Source organism: Cupressus sempervirens, chromosome 9, assembly GCF_028749045.1.
Source record: "Cupressus sempervirens isolate cs-2001-9-10 chromosome 9, ASM2874904v1, whole genome shotgun sequence".
NCBI lineage: Eukaryota > Viridiplantae > Streptophyta > Pinopsida > Cupressales > Cupressaceae > Cupressus > Cupressus sempervirens.
In genome coordinates, this window is record NC_143126.1 from 689,227,533 (window position 1) to 689,247,390 (window position 19,858).

The 19,858-nt window shown below is 36.6% G+C and overlaps 1 protein-coding gene across 1 annotated transcript in view; it reads left to right on the forward strand.

The window, feature by feature from the left end:
• The window catches only part of EMB269 (GTP1/OBG family protein), a 109,733-nt gene extending 90,170 nt beyond the window's left edge, over window positions 1-19,563 (forward strand). Inside the window, exons 3-6 of the mRNA XM_089801694.1 lie at window positions 3,042-3,336; window positions 6,224-6,374; window positions 19,083-19,191; window positions 19,289-19,563. Of these exons, the coding sequence (XP_089657820.1) occupies window positions 3,042-3,336; window positions 6,224-6,374; window positions 19,083-19,191; window positions 19,289-19,378 (645 nt within the window). The 3' untranslated portion in view covers window positions 19,379-19,563. The remainder of the gene's footprint in view (window positions 1-3,041; window positions 3,337-6,223; window positions 6,375-19,082; window positions 19,192-19,288) is intronic.
• Window positions 19,564-19,858: the final 295 nt, after the last annotated feature.

Below are 19,858 nucleotides of genomic sequence, written 5' to 3' on the forward strand. Positions count from 1 at the left end.
CGTTTGCCCGCCAGATTGTCTCACATGTCTTACAATGTCGGATGGGGTCGGCTGTACCATCGCCCTCAAACTTTGGCAGCTTTTCTTTGGGTCCTGGAGGTCTACACTCTCACACTGGAGGTCGGCACTCCCACATCGGCGGTCGGCACTCCCACAACGACAGTCTGAACTTCCACACCGGTGGTCTGCACTCCCACACCGGCAGTCTGAACTCCTGCACCGGAGGTGTCGATATCTGTGAACTTTGGTGAAGAAGAAGGATCCTCTGAAGTTTCCTGCGGAAGTCTATCTCGGACGAAGAGGTCACTCTACGCTCGTGCTCCCTCGGCACTGCGAGCCGTGTGAGTTGATGCTCTTCCGTCTGAGTTTTCCTCCCTCGGCGAACACAAATTCAAGAACTCCTCCCGTGCTTCTTCCACCAATTCCACCCGCTGCCGAGTCTCCTCCAACAATTGTTCCGCGCTTCGGTTTCTGTCGGCAATCTTCTGAAATCTCCGTCGGCGTTCGGCTTGCTGTGCCAGAATTAAATTCTCTTGCGTAGTACAGGTTCCATCTTTTTCCTTGACCTTATTCCGATCTTTGTTAAGCTGATTTGGCATTAATCTTCATTCCTCCCACCTTCTGGATTCATAAGGCAACGGCGCCAAATGTTTACCATACTGGTAAAGAAATCAACGCATATAGACAGCAAAACATGAACATCAGAATTATATTCTTTTTGCATATGCCAGACATTACATACAGAGCATATCATATCACAAGATGCATTACAATGATCCGAAACGGGATATAAATACTACCGCCGAACCTTCCTGAAGGAGTCCGTCGGCCACAAATATTCTATCCGCTACAAACTATTTACCGACGACGTCGGCTACAGAATACAGAAACACCGCCGGACATCACCCTGTCGGCTACAGAAACACCGCCGAACACCGACGACAATCATTCCGTCGGCTACAAGAACACCACCGGAACCATCCAGTCGGCTGATAGGTATATGGTGGAAAGGTGAGCCTATATTCAAAATTTCACATTATTTTGAATATAATTCTTACTATCAAAATGCTATTTAATGCTTCGAATTGGCCTTTGTATTTACAAAGCCCTAATTCCATTGGTAGCTGTATGCTGGTCTGAGAAGCATTTATTGACTTCACTTATCTGTCTACAAACTTCAATCAAAACAAACTCATCATGTATTTGGGCAGCTTTTTAGGGAAACTGTCATAGCCCCTAATGCTAAGGTATGTGAACTGAGGATATTGAATGAAATAGCTGCTGTGAATATCAACAAGACTGATTACCTCCAGAGATAAACCTTTTTATCTCTAAATCTTTTGTAATACTCGGGCTAATTGCATGGCGAATGCATCATTTACCCTTCTAAAATAAGCATAACTTCTGTGCAATTGTAGTTTTGGGTAAAAATAAAAAATATCAATTTTGTCATCAAACTCCTCTACATGGTGGAGTCCCACTCAACATCTCGTAGAAGCTTGGACATATATCAAATAGGAGGCTGTATAGAAAGGTTTACTCAAAGAGGTGAGAAATCACCTTATGTATCTTGCCAGTAATCATTTCAGTTCAATTTAGGTATTGATCACCAACACAAATGACCTGCAGGAAGGAAAACATCCATTTGTCTAGGTTGAAGGAATTGCCATTTCCATGAACTTGTGCATTGATTATCCACGTTCTCCCCTTTCAAATGTGACTTTTGAATAATCCTAGGGAGTTAAGACTGTCCTCTTCTAGGCATGACAAACCATATCTTTGCTATAATTCTTCTATAATAGCCCCTTTTCATGCTGAATTCAGTTTGGGATAGGACAGAGTCCCTAAAGGCATAGATTTCTCAATTCAGCAAGTGAAACATGTATGCATGGCAGCTCTATCTAGAGCAAGGAGGACTTTATCATCATGTGTTTCGATTTGCCTTGTTTGTGAGTTGTACCTTTGAATACACTCCATGATCAAGTCAGTGCAGTAAATTGCTATTTGGATTGCTGCAGCTTCCATTAGCCCACTCTTTACCAACCACTAAGTGATGGGATGTTGGAAGGACTTTTTATCCTTCTCCAAAAGTTGTCTCAATCACTGCATCCTAACTGTTTGTCACCTACCTCTGGTAGAGCACTGTATAGATCATTCAAGTATTCACAACCCAAGTACTTGAATTTCATCTCGGATTGGGCTTATACATATAATAAAACTGACAAGGAGTTTCTTTTTCTATCTAAAACCCTTGGCAAGACAATTCTACTAAATAATGATACAGTAGAGACTGTTGGTGCTTATTCCTTTTATGCAGTGATGGGTGTGATGATCGTTATAAAACTTAGAAAATTGCTATGCTTAGGGTTTCACCCCAATCCTCAGCTCGATCTTTGCAAGTGGTTTTCTTTTATGTGCAAGGAGAATATATACTCCATTAAGGTCTACACTCAATTCCCAAACTTCGGCTTTCTGTCATAAATGCACAATGTTTTGGGAGTCGCATCATCACTTTACTTCAAATTAGTTGGACTGCCTTTGTCGGGGTCCAACTTTGGTTCCAAAACCATCTTACAATAGCACCAGTCGTGAATAAAACCTTCATGATTTTTGCCAAGTCTTCACCTTTTTACCTTATTAAAAGGTTATTGGACTCCGAGAGAGTTTTGAGTACTTCTTTGTAGTCCAATAGTGTTTTTGGTACTTCCAATTTGCGTTCTTTGCAACAGTCCTGTGAAAAAGATGTTGGACATAATAACAATTATAACTACTGTTTCATGTTCTGACACCACTTTATGTACAATGTTTTTGGGCCAAAGGACTTGTACGGTGGCCACTAAAACTGCATTATATTGTGTTTTCAGTCTTCCTACGAGGATTTGTATAGTGGTCACTGCAACTGCAATTTTGTGGATATTTTATTTTGATTGCATAATTATACAGAATGAACATACCAAAAAGATAGTACTGCAAGTAACATTCTAGAGGAGTGAATTAGGCATAACAAGTGTAACTTAAACTTCTCGTGCTATTCTGGGCAGGTGCATGTTGTTGATGGCACAAGCCAACAACCTGAATACGAGTTTGATGCTGTCCGTCTGGAACTTGATCTTTTTAGCCCAGAGCTTGCATGTAAGCCATATGTAGTTGCCTATAACAAGATGGATATTCCAGAAGCAGCTGAACAGTGGAAACAATTTAAGAAAAATATGCAACAGCGGGGAATCACTCCATTGTGCATGAGTGCAGCAACAACAAGTGGTACTATGGAGGTGGTTTATGCAGCATACAAACTTCTAAAGAAACAGGTTGCATCAATTGAAAACAATACTCAGGGTTAGTTTCTTTTCTTGTGCATGACCTCTTTAATTCTATTATCTTTATATTTACTATTTTAGATTAATGTCTTCATTATTTGAGACACATACTTAAGTAGAACGAAGTGTGAGGTATTTAAATCTTGACTGTGCACTCTTTTATATTATTAGCAAACACATCATATTTAATTTGGAGTTTATTTTCATCTTTAAACAATTTTTGATGCACTTTATTTACTTTATTTGCCCAACAGAGAGCCTATGGAAATAGCCATGTCTTAGATTTGTTTGACAGTCACTTTCACTTAATCACCTTGCAGCTGAAGCTTTCCCTAATTGTGTCGTTGTAAAATGATATGGTCCACTTTTGTTCTTGTAGCGCTAGTGTTTTAAATATATATCCAGGGCATTCCTTAAATATATACCCTCTGTATGAGTATGGCTCTGTGGTTCAGGCCCCTAACTTGGGTTGTTCTATTGGGCTTGTATAGAGATGGTCCAAATTTCCTTGCATCAACATATGATTCATGGCAAATAGACAGTGTTTCAGCGTATTTACTATTTACCATGCAAAGTTTGTCACCTGATCATTATGTCTTAGGGTATCTCTAGGCTTTCATTGTATGTTGACTTGGAGTCCTTGAATGCTCAAGGTCATGAGAGGAACATCTACTTAGCACTTTTTTTGTTAGAGGGTATATATTGGGTTTCACCAGTTCTCACCATTGTTGGTATTTGGAGATCAGTTTGCTTCTTCACTCTCTTAACATCTCTATTGATTGGCATCCTCCACATGGGTAGACTTTAGATCTAGGTGTCTTTCTTCACCTTCATGTTTTAAAGGAGGTCATCAATATAGTAGATAGAATATTTACTTGGCATACATTCAGGTTGCTTGGATTTCTGGAAAGTTGCTCAATGTTTGTTGGATTACCCTGTTGAAGTTTTTTAATGGGTTGGATAATCCTTCATCATTCAATACGACCATCTTTTGCATTGGGCGTCACATGGCTTGAGGTTTCCTCTTGGCTGGCTGAAGGTGCACACTCATTAAATGTGTCGATACCAAAAAACAAATCTCAAGAGGTGGTGGGACTTGCTCCATCCCAAAGTATTTAGTCACTTTTCATGGCATAGGATCTTTTCCCCCTAGCACTCATTTATATTTGATAATGCACATCTGTATGAGCTATATTGGTTATTTGTGAACATTGCTATGATTTTTGTCCTTTTTTCTTTCTCATGGATGGTTATTAATCCTTCATAAGTTGAAATGCAGAGATTAAACTATCATTCGATAGGATGAGATGATTGATAAGTAGGAGGCATTTTCCACAGGAAGCCAAATTGTGATATTGTTATTAGGACTCAACTGTGTAGTTTTCAAGTCAAACTCATTGACCGATGTTTCATTTGTAGTGGTTCACAAGAACCCCTCTCTCATGACAATGAATGGAACACTTAGCACTCATTGCATCTTTTGTGATGCTCATAGGGGTGAAGCATCAGGGCTTTCTCGGTGGTCGCCCTTCTTAGTATCGCTTCAACTGAAGCTCACTTAGCCATGGGGTTTCTTCCAAGGTTAAACCCACTTAGCTTGCTACCCTATTTGGGAAATCTTCAGCAAGTCTTGTGCCTTATGAACCTTACATTACAGTTCATCACAATAATAAACTCTGTGCAAAACCTTCAACAAGTGTTGTTCCTTATGAACCCCTGTGAGCATCATCCAGATGGAATGAGTGCTAACTTCTAACTGTTTCAGTCATTCACACGAGAGATGGGTTCTTGTGAACCTCTACTCATGAAACATGGATCAGTGAGCTTCGCTTGAAAAATAGACAATTGAATCCTGATAGCAATATCACAATTTGACTCATTGTGGAAAATACCTTCTACTTATCAATTGATGAGATGAAGGGGCTCTATTATGAATATTCATAAGGGACACCACTTGCTAAAGGTTTGCAAATGGAGTAGCAAGCAATGTGGGTTAAAACTTGGAGGAAACAACATGGTTAAGTGCACTTGAGTTGGAGCAATATTAGAAGGTTGATCTCTTGGGAAGGCCCGTTGCTGCACCCCCATGAGCATTGTGTAGATGCAATGAGTGCTAAGTGCTCCATTCATTCTCATGAGAGATGGATTATTGTGAACCACTACCCATGAAAGTTGGGTCAAAAACTATACAATTGAATCTTAGGATGTGATGAATGAAATGAAATGAAAGAAGTGGAAAATCATCAGTTGAAAATATATAGATACAGAAGGCATTACAATGTATCCTGCTTTGGGTACTAATATACAGAATAATCTTTCTTTCCTATTTCCTTTGCTATAATAGAATAAATTTGTATTCAAGGTCTTTTTGTACAAATGCCTTATTCTTATTTTGTGCATGTAGAAATTCACTTCCTTCAGTATAGATCTTATAAACAGTTTATTCCCTCTAGCTCTTGATAAAACTGTGATCTTGATATTGAGAAATGAATAAAAACACGTGTGAGCTGATTGTCATTGCATGGTCTTTCTATTAATTTTTTTTTATGATAAGACATGCCTGTATATTTCATTCCACGTGGTCTGTAAAATTAGTAGTGATTACAAGTAAATAAATTTTGGTGACTATTTTTTGACCATGTATTAAAATTTAAATTACCAATTACAAGTACAGTGCAGAGTACATGTCTTGACATGTTCGTAACATTTTGTTATCATAGATGTATTTTCACATATTTGATCTTCTTAATGTTTGCACATGGCAGGGATGCAATGAATTATGTGGCTTAGATTTTGATCACATTCCTGCAAATGTTTTAACTTTTCTACCATTTGTCTTCTGTACATAAAGAATTTCTCTCCATCTCAGATTTCTTAGTCTTTGATTTAAATGTCTTCTATGGCAGATGGAGTTGTCATCAATAACATTGCAGAAATGATTACAAAAAAACGAAGTGCTCCTCTTGAGGACTACGAAATTACTTATGATAATGAGAGCGAAACATGGTGCGTTTTTGGAGCTGGTCTACAGCGGTTTACACAAATGACTAATTGGGAGTAAGCTTCTGATATTCCTTTTAACACTAATCTGTCTTGTGAGCCATGCATGCTGAAAATTTTCTTTGCACACTTTAAGGGAAATCACCGCTACAATGTAGTTGGCTATGTTGTTTGTTAGAGTATTCATATAAAGTTGACAACACAAGTATAAATTCATTTTGTTAGGTTTGTGTGAATCAATATTTATATTCTTCCCATTTTTTTAACACATTTCTGTTGTTCCTTAGAAATCTATTATGGTTTCTCAAAATTTTTAATTCTGGAGTTGTAGATTTCATGAACTCTGTTATATAAAAAATCAGATTTTGGAATATGTAGTTCCTTACTTTAATGAGAAGGAAAACAGTTTGTATATGAGGAACTCTTACCCATTGAAATCAACTCATTGCAATAGCAAGATAAGTGAAGCTCAAGGAACCTACTTGAAAACATGATGCATCAGGTACATAACCAGGAATGGTTATATGCTACTATCGTGGAATTTATGTGAGAGGAGGCATAGATTGCCTTAAAGACCACCTTGCACAACCGATTGTTTGAGCTGTTGCGATATGTAATGTTACATTTGATGAAGTTCAATGAGAGGTAATGGCTTTCCTTCCATTTTATGATCTGTTAGCTGTCTCGAGTTAGGGTCACAGAGAAATTTAAAGAGTTCTATATTGTATTGGGCAATGGACGTGAACCCCAAACTCTAGAAATCTGTAGTTCAAGTTTTTGCCCCCTCTTGTAACACTTCTGGTGTATGACCTTTATTTGAAGGTATTGGGTGGAGTTGTGAGATGTGCCAATTTTCAGTACTACAGCAGTATAGCATTCAGTTTTTGAGGAGGCTTTACATACAGGAATTGGGTACTTAACAGTAGTAGGCAATGTCAAGGAATATGCAGAGAGATGGGTGACTATAATAGAAAAGATCTTTTTTAATATTGCTATAGTACACCACAGTAATTAATACAAAGGTGAACTAGTTATTGTGAGGATCTTGTCTAGATTTACCTTTGTCTGTAATTAGTTCTGTTATATTAGAGCTGTGATCCGTGCTGGCCAGTGAATCATGGAGGGTATTTTGGGACCTGGGTAGTTTGAGAAAAAAAGATATCGTTCTACACACTAATGGAAATTCAGAGAAGCCAATATAGAATGTTTGAACTATGGGAATGCTAGTCGCAGCAATGGAGCAGCATGCAAAATACAGATCTGTCAGAGTAGTTAAAAATACTCCATATGAAATATTGAAGAATTTGGAAGACTTCATGGCTCAGTAATTTTAACATTTATTTGGATATATTTAGAAAGAGGTCTAAAAATGAAAGAGGCTAGAATGACAAAACAAGAGAGTTGAAACAGAAGAAATCCGCACTGCATGTTGAATGCAAAGATTCAATATTTGAATGATGTACTGTAATGGTTACCAGTAGTGTTCATAAATACCTTTGTCAAGTTTCAACCATTGAAAAGATGGAACAGTTGCCACACGAGAATAGTAAATAAGGTAGCCTTGTTGATGGGCATGGATCCATGAAGGATGCTGAGTTGATTCCTCTTCTATTAATAATTTTTATCTTAAGAATTTGGGTGCTGCTACAATTCTTTCAAAGATATCCATGTCAGCAATGGAAGGTACACATTTTGATTGCCCATTGGACTACCATTCATTACAATGCAAGTATTCATAGTGGGAGCTCGCTAGTGAAATGTATACAATAAAATCCCAACATGCTCTCCCAAAAAGAGACAAGTGCTAGTTGACAAATTTTCAGAGTACAGAACAGCTAGGTACACTACCCCAAGCAAGTCACACAAAAGGTCTGTTGGTTGACATATTTTTCACTTTTAAAATCATGTATTTGAGGCCCAATGGAAAAACTATGACAAACTATTTCTCATCAGTTGGCTAGGTCACTGGAATATTATGATATTCCTCTACGTGTAGAGTGGCAGCTTCCTTGTTTGATTTGATTTTGATTTTCTGAATGTGAACTTATAAACAAATAAGATTTATTTCAAAAGCTTATAAAACTCAACATTTCTTCTTATTGCTAATATCAAGCCTGGCTCTGATACCATGTTGATAATTGCCCAGAAATAAAAGATAAACAACTATAAAGAGAACATAACAGAAACAAAATACACCAGAAGTACCCTGGGAAAACCCTTCTAAAGTGAAAGGAAAGACCCAGCCACACAACAAAATATAACTTTATTGATCATAAAAATGTTCAAATGTACATTGCCTTTTGCTTGAAGTGATATATATAACACAAGAGAGACTCTTTACATTACAACCAAAGGTCTCTTCAAATTCCCAAAACATGACTCTTTATTTTCAAATACAACTTTTCGTATTTCCATGCCTCAACGCATGTTGTAATCCATATTACTTTATATTTAATATTACAATAAATATCCTCTTCAGCTGAAGGTGACCATAACAGTATTAATGCCCAGATATAAAGATCTCTACTGCAGCTACAATCTCCAACACATTGTCTGTATTTCCAAACCTTCTGTACCGGCATTCTTCAAACAACTGCAATATTTGAACCTGCTTTCTATGCGAGCACAAGAAAACAATGTGGTGTTACACAGCTATCACAGCCTTTTTCTTTGATTATTGCAGCCAACTCATCTATTCCTCAAGAGTTCCTTGCTTGGAGATACACTGCTTTCTTTTCAAAATATCCTGTGCGCATTGTGGAACATGCATTCTAATAATGTTCTGTAATCCTCAATTCAATACAGCTGCACATTATAGTACAGGTCTGTGACTTTCGAAGCTTGGCCACTAAGTCCCTTTGCGCCTACCTAACAAACTAAGGTGGCTTGAAGATAGCAATTACAGAATGAGGGAGATTGCAGAGTGCACAATTTATATTTATCTCATGCCATGTAAGACACATCTTTAGGCATTATGTTGAACAGTTGGGCTTCCTTATCGATTCACCAAACTCCACATAATTATCCTCCAGTGGACATGGGTTAGTAGTCAATCATGCCTCCTTGTGCAGCTTTGACAAGAAAGGCACATGAGCTCTGGAAAGGTGGCAGACTGGTGTACAGTTCTGCAGATTCTGAGATATAAATCAGACTTTAAGATCAGAACTTAGTTGGACTTAGAATTAACCTTGATTCAAACTCTATGTTCAGATATATATGGGCAGATATAAATGACAACTACAGATCCGAATTGTAATCACAAACTTGAATGATATAAACTTCTTCTTGGAACCCGTGGGAATACGACTGCTTGGAGATCAGACTATAAGTTTTCTGTGTGTCTCCAAACTGCAATCATAACCCGGCTATATATCCTCTTTAGAGGGTATGTCCCTTAAGGGACATAACCCTTGGCATATAACAAGTAATTAAATATCCCTAAGTCGGCGACCATAAGACAATTGTTAGTTAGATCTAACCAAACTAAAACCAATTACTTCTAGATCACCGGCACCTATAGAGCATGTATAAATAATTACAAATGCCATTCATTGAGTTTATATAGGGAGAAGAGTCAGGTACGATCTGCACCATTAGACCTGAGGATTATTAAGGTTAAATTCTTAACACTCCCTCTTAACCTGATAATCCTATAGAGAGATATCATATCTAGCAACATCAGTACAGATGTTTAAGCAAGAATTAATACTTTATATTTGTCTATCTCTTCTTAGTATGTAGTATCATAGATCACATGATACAAAGTCATATTACTAAGCCTGTGATATGACAAATCACTGCTACTAGTGATAAGACACATGTTGTGACTCATAGAAACTGGTATTTCTAAATCACAACTAGATCTTGAATTTAAGATCTACTAGAATACAAGATAAACTTGGAGAATTCTAAGATTCTTCCTTTATCCAATTTGTGACCCATGAACATAGCAATGTCAATGTCACAATATGATTTAAAACTCATCTGGATCTTACAGTAAAATCTACTGAATGGACATGTCCCTTTCTAGTTTGGCCTATTTAACAACATAATTGTTTCCTCAAGATTGGTGCCCATTCCAAGAGTTACTAATGATTAGTAACTAACTAACCACATTAGCAAATAAGAAGGCTTATAAAAGCCATAAGGAAAATGCCGAACTGTCTAGAGGGGACAATATGTTCTAGTGACCAATACTTAAGGGAACTCATGCATCCAGATCAGACAGATCTGAAAATCAGAACACTTGTCTTGCCAAAGTTACAAGGAATTAACACTTCTTAACTTGATAAGTGATAGAGACATATCTAGCAACATCAATCGAGATGACTAAGCATAGATATACACTCTATACCTTTCTGAATTTCAAGCATGATGTATCATTATACAAATGATACCTGAAAACCCATCATATTACAAATCTTGTAATATAAGTTATCACCGGAGCTTGTGATCAAATCACTAAGCATCATTCGTAATACAAACTATCAAATCACCTAGGCTTGTAACACAGGGTGTTTGACAAGGCTTGTGATATGAAGTATTACCTGAACTTGAGAATAATTAAATTCTCCCTTTACCCAAGTTGTGATTCATAGACATAGAAATGCCTCTATCACAACATGATCTTAAATTCATCCAAATCTGCCAATAGTTCTCTACTAGTCAAAACATTATCTTAGAGATCATCACCTCTTATAATGTCTTTATACAAGTGTTCATTATTTTAGAGATCATCACCTCTTAAATAACAAACACAAATGGTGAAGCCCCATAACAATCAATATCCTAACAATAATATAAATTATAAGAATACAAAACAATTCAATCATACCTGGATCTTTCCTGAGATGATCACTCTCAGAGAGGTTTGATAAGAATATCTGCTTTCTAATTTCCAAGTTGTGATTTATAGACATTGAAATGTCTCTTTCACAACACAATCTTGAATCTATTCAAGATTTTCCAGTAGTCCTCTAGTGATTTAAAACACCATAAAATCATTTGCTATCATAGAAAATTTGCGCTGGAAGATTTTTTTCTGTTATTACAAGTACAAACTGATGCTGAGAAATGCTTCCACACCATGATGTTTATAAAGGTAGGCCCATTAGATGGTTGCTCACTTTAGATTTTCAATACTCCCATTGGATATTAAATCTTTCGAGCTCCTTATTCAAGGTTGCCTTGATGAGATTTTAGACTCCCTCTGAATCCAAAATTCTTTCCTACAAGAACATTCTTTTAGAAAAGAAAAAAATCAAGGCATATATTCTTCTTATATATAAAAATACAAATGAAAGATATTATAGACATAAGGTAAAAGAAGAGCTCAAGTACAATAGATACTTATTTTTCCATCATAACTTTGATGAAAGCTTTTGTACTTTGAGTATACACCATCTTGACATGGTACACTCAGTTTGAGTTAGTATAACCTAGATCTTGGGGAGTCAACTTGATCTTCTAGGTACTCTCTTTGACGTATAACCTTCTTATAAGATGATACTAATGATTTTTGCTACAAATTCTTTATTACTCGGGAATAAATAAAGCAAGGTCTACTCCTTCTGAGTCAAGATTCACCATTGTGGATCATTTAGCTTCTCCTTTTGTTAGAAAGGCGTACCATGCTAATATCAAGGACTCCAAACTGTATGCACATAGTCAGAGGAATGCTGGTTTCTTATTAAAAGGTCATCACCACCTTTGTGCACTATTAATGACTTATGATGTTCTATTCAACACTTCCTGCACCATTTCTCCCTTGAGGCCCGTGTGGCTTATGCAAATTGGATGAAATTATTTATTTATCGAAGCGTGCAGTGAGTAATCTCATACTACTTTCTTTCAAGCATTTAATGCTTAGCTCCTTGTTCAGCTGCTGCTATTGCTACCATAGCATTGATGGATTGACATATTCAATTTGGCATTCCTTATCACAGAGCTTGCACAACCCTCCTACCATAGTGGCACTTGCACAAGATAAAAACTTTGAAACCAAGACTAGAACTCATCCACTTGATGGATTGTGCTTGAGCATTTTGGGCAAACATGTCCCTGATGCAATGAAGAACAAAACCTGTCAGGCTAAAGATGAGATAACACCATTAGGCATAGTACAAAGTGTTGTATGATTTTTGTTGGGGAGTGGCTGACATCTAGATTACTCAGCTGTGTTTGCATTAAGGCAATAAAGTTCTAGGAGGAAGGACTGGTAAATTTCCTTTTTAATCTGATAAATTCAACTGAATGGAATTTTTGCCAACAAGTAGTTAGGTAATGAAGGTCCTGTCAGTTAAGCCAGATTTAGGACAAAGTCTTCACCATTCAGATGGAATACGGCAAACTATTTCCCAGATAGCGTTGTCTGTTTTTTTCAGTTATATACCCATCTAGTTTTAGTTAGTCACAACCAGTGGTGGACCTAACTACCATTGACTGAACCTAGTTGTAGTACCCATCAGTGAATGGAATAGTAATTGGGTGGTTAATTGTCAGAGATTATGGAGAGGTATGTTCTGGCAGTTTTACTTAAATAGCCTTAATAAAGGAATTAGTATCTATTAATTGTGAATTGCTGGACTTAGGGGATTGTATAGATAGAGTTGGGAGAGGAAAGAAATGCAATTGCTCATTATAGTACAAACAAACTTGATAATGTCTCAGACGAAAGCTCTAGACTCCTTCAAATTAGCATCTCATGAGGATCAAAATCCTTTTGAGATACTCAATGGTACAGGGCTGTAACAGGTTTGTTGCAGGCACTCACCAATGCTAGGGAACATCAAGGTATGTGCAGAGAGGTGGGCGAATGTAAGTAGTATCAGTTATTGTATTGTTTGTTGGATATATTTTATTTTCTGAAAAATAAGAAAACATAATACATTCAACTCTAGAGGGAATTCTTGTGAACCAAACCCAGTTCCTTATCCAGGCTGGTTCAGACATGAACCTGCAGGTTCAGGAGGGTGAACTCGTAACATAGATATTCTGTATTTCTCTGAGTTGTTGCACCTGAACTTAATCATATTATGCTGCCCAGCTTAGTCGTATTATAAGGAGTGAGCCCTTGTTGATTTAGTCTTATTATAATCAGCTATCATAACATATCCTCTGTTTGAGAGTTCTTGTTGTAAATCTTTATACATCTGAGTGAAGAGGAGAGGATTAGCACATCAATTGTGTTTCCAAAATATGACTTGGTTTCCTTTCCATATTTGCCCAGTTACGAGTCTTCTGTAAGCCCAAATAAATGTGCTTTGGCATAATGGTAAAGAGGAAGCCTCCAATTGACTCAATTTTTTTGGAAAAAATGTTTACCCATATTGAGAAAGTGGTTGTACTTGCATAAGAACAGACTGTATATAAGGAATTTGTTTGCATGTGTATAGAGAAGTAGGCACACACAGTAACAAGTTAAGAAATTGCAAAATGCAACAATATGAATTGCATGCATTGTGAAAACCAAACAACACTGCAGGTGTTGTTTGTCTTGCTTTGATTTTGGACTCTCTTTGGTGCTTATAAATGCAGTATATAATTTTCTCTCTCTTATGAATACTAAAACTTCATTGCATGCCTTTGGTATGATTGTGGGACTTGATCCCTATCAATGATAATATATTATTTACCATTTTTAAACAAAAATTGTTCCACTTCAACATATTGAATTCGGTGTATCCAAATATTCTTAACTAATTACACACAAAGGTTAAACATAGAAAAGATCATAATAAAAAATACATACATACATACATACATATACACATTTCTGAGCCCAATTTGGCTTGGACATGGATTAGGGTTTAGCTTGTAGGTGGTCCCTTTAGGGGACTGGAAAGTACTATGGGTGAGGGATGAACTCAGGCAAACCTGTCATGATTTTTCCTAGGTTGCTGAATCGTGAGACTTTTCTGGATGTTTGCAGGTATGAAATGTACTAGAATCTAAATCTGAAACAAATCACCTGTGGTTACACATCTGGGATTTGTATTTTCAAATGCGAAAATATTTAATGTTCTAGTTTGTTCTTATAGATATTTTTAAGACCTAGACTGCTGATTGGAAAACTCTGAACTCTGAACTTATCTACCATGAGATTCTGGCTTGATCTTCTTGATCAGTGTCACAGGACTCGACGAGTCCTTCAAAGACTCTGCGAGTTCCGAGGCAAGACAACCTTCTCAAGGCTGGTGGCCTCTTGGCACGGACTCAGCCGAGCCCTGGGTGAGTTTCCATGGGCTCGACAGACTCAGCAAGTCCTGTTGGTTGGACTTTACCGTCAGCCAACGAAAATAATAAAATTTTCAGCTTAGGGGTAGGAGGATTTATACAAATATAACATTTAAGTATATTTTCTTTCTTATACTTTAAGTTATATTTGTATAAATACTGTCTAGATGTTTGAGATAGGTTTCAGCTGCATAGGAGTTAAAAATGCAGATTCTAGATTTTGGGGGTTTGTAAAAAATTCCAGGCTTAGCTAAATTTCAATATTCAACATGCCTTCAGTAGTGTTATCTCCCACAACCTGTCTTGGCTATTTGAGGTCAAATTGAAGTTGGAAGTTGATGATCCTATCTTTACCGATGAAGACTTAGAGTGGGTTGATTAGGTGGATCGAGAAGTAGAGGTAGTGGCGATGGTTGTGGAGGAGGCTAGAGCACGGGGAGACCCAGCGCAAGACCCTGAGGCTGAGAGTGATGGATCCGATGATGAGGATTATGTGGATGAGTATGAAGATGAGGAGGATGATCATGATGAGAATGCCACTGAGGTTCAACCTCACACACAAGGAGAGAGGATGGCTCTAGAGTCTTCCATGACCTATCTTAGGCGTACTCGTAGGAGGACATAGGCTACTATGAGCCTTTATTTTGATATATATTTTGAACTTTTGATTCATTGGATTGCATATTCCATGAGTATTATAGACGTTTAACAGTGATACTATATTTCTATTATTTTATTCAGTTTAACTTTAAGTAATTTCTTTAAAAAAATCGCATTTATACTTTTGTGATCTATGAAAAGTTGTGTATGTGTGCAAAGTAGCTTCTATTTATCTCAGTTATTGTGTATTTGATGTTAATTTGCTATATGATGCATGAAAAAACTTAAAATCCTTAAAAATCCTTGAATTTCATGGGTTTTTAATTGCCGAGTTTAAGTCCGAGCTTGAGCCCGATTGGGGTTTGCCGAGTTTGAGCCAAGTCCGAGGCTTGTAACATTGTTCTTGATACAGAAACCTGAATTTAAATTAGAATAATATGTTTCAAAATTTGAAATCTATAATGGTTTTTTTAGCATATGTATAGGTATATGACATTCTAAACTTAATTCTATTTTTAAGCTGCATATATTGATACATACATGCATTCACACACACACACACACACAAACACATACACATACATACATACATACATATGTGTATATATGTATACACACACATATGTAGACACACATATATGAATGTGCCAAAAACGTAGCCAACCCCCTACAAAAATCTCTGCCATACCAGCGTTTCATACCTGCATACCCATTCTTGTTCGCGCTTCGGCAACTTTGGATTTTTCTAATGTTTTTGTCTGTTGCCCTAATGGACCTGCAGTTTTCCCCTGTAGATACATTTTTAAAATATCTGAAAATTTAACTCTTTTTATACTTATAAGAGTGCATTCACAAGCAATGAATTTTTACTCGTTTCTTTTTTTTGCGAGGCAGAATGAGCAAATACATGCACTTAATTTTCTGCGGCAAGATAAAGAAAAACAGTTGTATATTTTTTGTGCCTTTTTATATTGCAATGTCTGTAGGTGGACATATTTTCAATGTATCTACATATTACACCTTTCTCAAAATTATGAATAGGGTAAATATTAATTAATATAAAAACTTATGTAAATAAATTAAATAGGCAATGTATCTCATAAGTGAATGTTATCATTAGTTCAAAGAAAAGAAAGGTGAGGAGAGCCTGTCCAATGCTTTGCTTCATCCCTTTTTATTGTTCAATGCTAATCCATATTTAAGGAATTGCAATCAACTACTCTGTTGTATTCAATCAGCAGATCTGGAGAGTGGGGAACCAAACTAATGGCTGGAAAGCTTCCCTTGCCAGCCTGTGGGTTAATAATAACTAATTAGTAAACAATCAGTAGACTTGTTAAGAAATAAGATGCGCTGAAGAGTCACAATGGTTGGTATTCTTAACCAACACAAGTGCTACATGTAAGGGTTGTCTTGAACAATGAAGGGCATGCTGATATTGTTGGTAATGTAATACTTTGGTACAATCAATAAAGTAATATTTTGACATTATCGAGTGTTTTCTATGGTATTATTTTATTTATATTGTTCCTTTGGTAATCATAGAACTTAACTTGCTGTATGACATTAGTACATAGTCACGATAATAAGACTACTTCCATATTTGGCATGTAACAACCTCACTTCCATATTTGGCACATAACACAGCCTTAGTTCATTGATATATGAATGCGGACCCTATACGCTCTTTCACTATTACTATTAATAATAAAATAATGGTACTGTTATTGCTAAAACTGATTCAATTAATGTTTGACTGGGATTTTGTTAGATGAAGAACTGGACAAACCTGCTTAGCCTGCTTCTTTTTGAGACGAGCAATTTTATTTTTGGGAGCAAATTTTATGTTTGTATTCACTTGACTGAACTTTCTTTTCCTGTGGGGGACATGAGGATGTTCCTGGGCTAGCTTGGCCCCACTTCAACCAGGGGACATTGCAATGCACACATTAAAAAAAACTGGTATGGTGGGTAGATATTATGTCCCTGTTCCTGTGTCCCTGTTTTGAGAAACAGGGGGTGCATCCCTGGGCAAATGTCATGCCCTGCCATGAAGGCATGACTTATACAAAACAGGTCACAGCTCATTTAATATCTATTCCCTAGGAAATATTTATAAGGAGTCTGTTTGAGTTTATATTATCCATGGCAGCTAACCTGTTGGTGTTTAATTAAAATTAACCCATTTTCAGTAAGGCTACCTCCCTTGAATAATACGGAGGATGTGTATTTAAGAAGTAAGGTGTGATTTCCCAAGGGCATCATGAAGGCAGCGATTATTCTAAATAAAAGAGCAGGGAGTTAACGAATGGTAGCAATCAATATGAAGGCAGAGATTTAATTATTTGTGTAGGCAACTTAGATTATCATCGATTATTATAAAGATAAACAACATTTATATCAAGTGTTAATCAGAAATCAATGTGATTAAATTATGTAAAGGCACCTAAAGAGCAATTAAGGAATAAGCCAAGGTAGTGATTGGGTCTGAAGAGGCATGTCTATTCCTGAAAGATTAGCAACTTCCCAAGGGTTGTCCCTCTTCAGAAAGACATTGAGATATAAAATGGTACAGACCACAACGCGGACAAGGCAGGAAGGAAATGCATTCGTGTTTATATAGACTGGATCAATTCATAATATATGAGTGATCAGGCCATAGATCCAATCCAAGATTACTATTTGTTGCAGGTAGTGGCATTCTTGTTCCTTTGTGGTATGCATGAGCATATATTTGATATGCATGCTTAATAGAGGGAATAATATATAATATTGCATCTCTTGGTGCAAACAATTGTGACAAGGTTAGTAAGGGAGTGCAAGAGGGAGAGCAGAGATGGAGCCTCCTTAGTAGATCACGCCATGCTGGATGTCCAAAGTCTCCGCCACATGGGGCCAAGGTGTGCAAGGACACACTCTTGGACTTGGATGAAATGTTTTGGGTGCCCTATTGCGGCTTCCTCACCAACCTTGCATTGATTGATGGTGGACACAATTATACCTGGGTTAATAAAGTGGCATGAATAGGAAAGGCTTGTGAATATTACAGAGCTTGCATATAAATATTGCTATTCTTTTCTCGTACTGGTAGTGCTATAATTCATCTCATCCAAAAAGCCTTAGTCATCAGCATCTTAAAGCATACTAATTGGAAAGTATGTATACCTGTTTTTTGCTCTTTTTCTAGGCATTCAAACATTGCAACACTAATTTTTTTAAAATATGATGTTCTATTCTCTTTGTGAAAAATTGAAGCATGAAATCTCTAGATGAATGCTTAAGGTTTGTACTTCATATGCTTATGTTGTCATATTACAATACACGAGTTATTTTTTCTAGGCATCTAACTGCAGGATCTTAAATTATATGTATATAATGTAAAAATGAACACTGATGAGAATTGAATGTGCAAGCATGACTACCTAATTTACTTGCTGAAAGAAAAGAATGGCTTTTAATGAGGCTAGTATTATTTCTTTCATGCCCCATATGATGCCTCTATATGATGGGTGTCAGCCATCGAGGATCTTATCACAATATCAGTAAATGTTTAGATGAAAGAAACATGGAGAATAATTAAATGTTATATGAAATAATAATCTGTTGACAGTGCAAAGAAACATGTTGGTGCCTTCAATACACCGATTTGTTCTCTCAAGTTCTTAATGTGACTTTATATTTGCCTTTGAATTTCTTATAAAATAATGGGTATGTGGAAATCATAGACAATGCTCAGAGGTTTCAAAAATCAATGATCTATACTTGTATATGTTAGTCTATTCACATCACTGAGTTATTTTGCTTGATATACAACTTATTGGAATATGGTATAATGCAAGCACTTCAATTTTGTCCTTAACTATTCATATCATCTGTGACTTGAGTGTGTCAAACAAATGAACTGGCTTCACTAACTACCTGTTATGTTAGGTATTTTGAATCTATTCGGAGGTTCCAACATGTTCTTGAGGCCTGTGGGGTTGATAAAGCTCTTAGAGAACGTGGAGTCAAGGAAGGTGACACAGTGTTAGTTGGACAGGTCTGTTTCCGTCGCCTTGAAAGTGTACTTGATAAAATGAGGTTTTATATGACGGAATTGTTATTATTAACCTGTGAAACAAAATTATTTTTAACAGATGGAGCTGGTTTGGCATGAGTCCAATGATGCATCTCTCCTGGTGGATAGGGGGAAATTCTCTCGAGGTTCAAGTAAATGGCCACATTGAGAGCAATGAATCTTTATCTTTGTCAATGAAAGAAATGCAGTGCACCGACCACATCAAATTTACTAATTAACAAAAGAGTTCCAATTTCTTGGCCAAAGTTCATTACATCTAACAACCTTCATGATGTGTAACTGGAACATGCATGAAACTCATGATAAGTTTAATTTATATTACCTGTTAGTGAAGTGCTTTATTTTTGTGATCATGGGTGTTCTGATTCCACGGTTCTTTAATCTTTATTTCTTTGAGATTTATATGCCACAAGGCTTTTCCTGATGTTTCTCATTCAAAGTTTATGTGCTGTTTAGAATGGTACCTTTTATGTGGTCAAATGATTTCTAAGAGTTTGTTGTAAGGGGTCACTCTATTCATATTTTTTATGAGTGGATAAGTTGCAAAAATATATAAAATGGCATGCTTATTATGGTGAGATTACGAGTTTTATAAATATGTAGTTCATCCTTCATATGAACATACGAA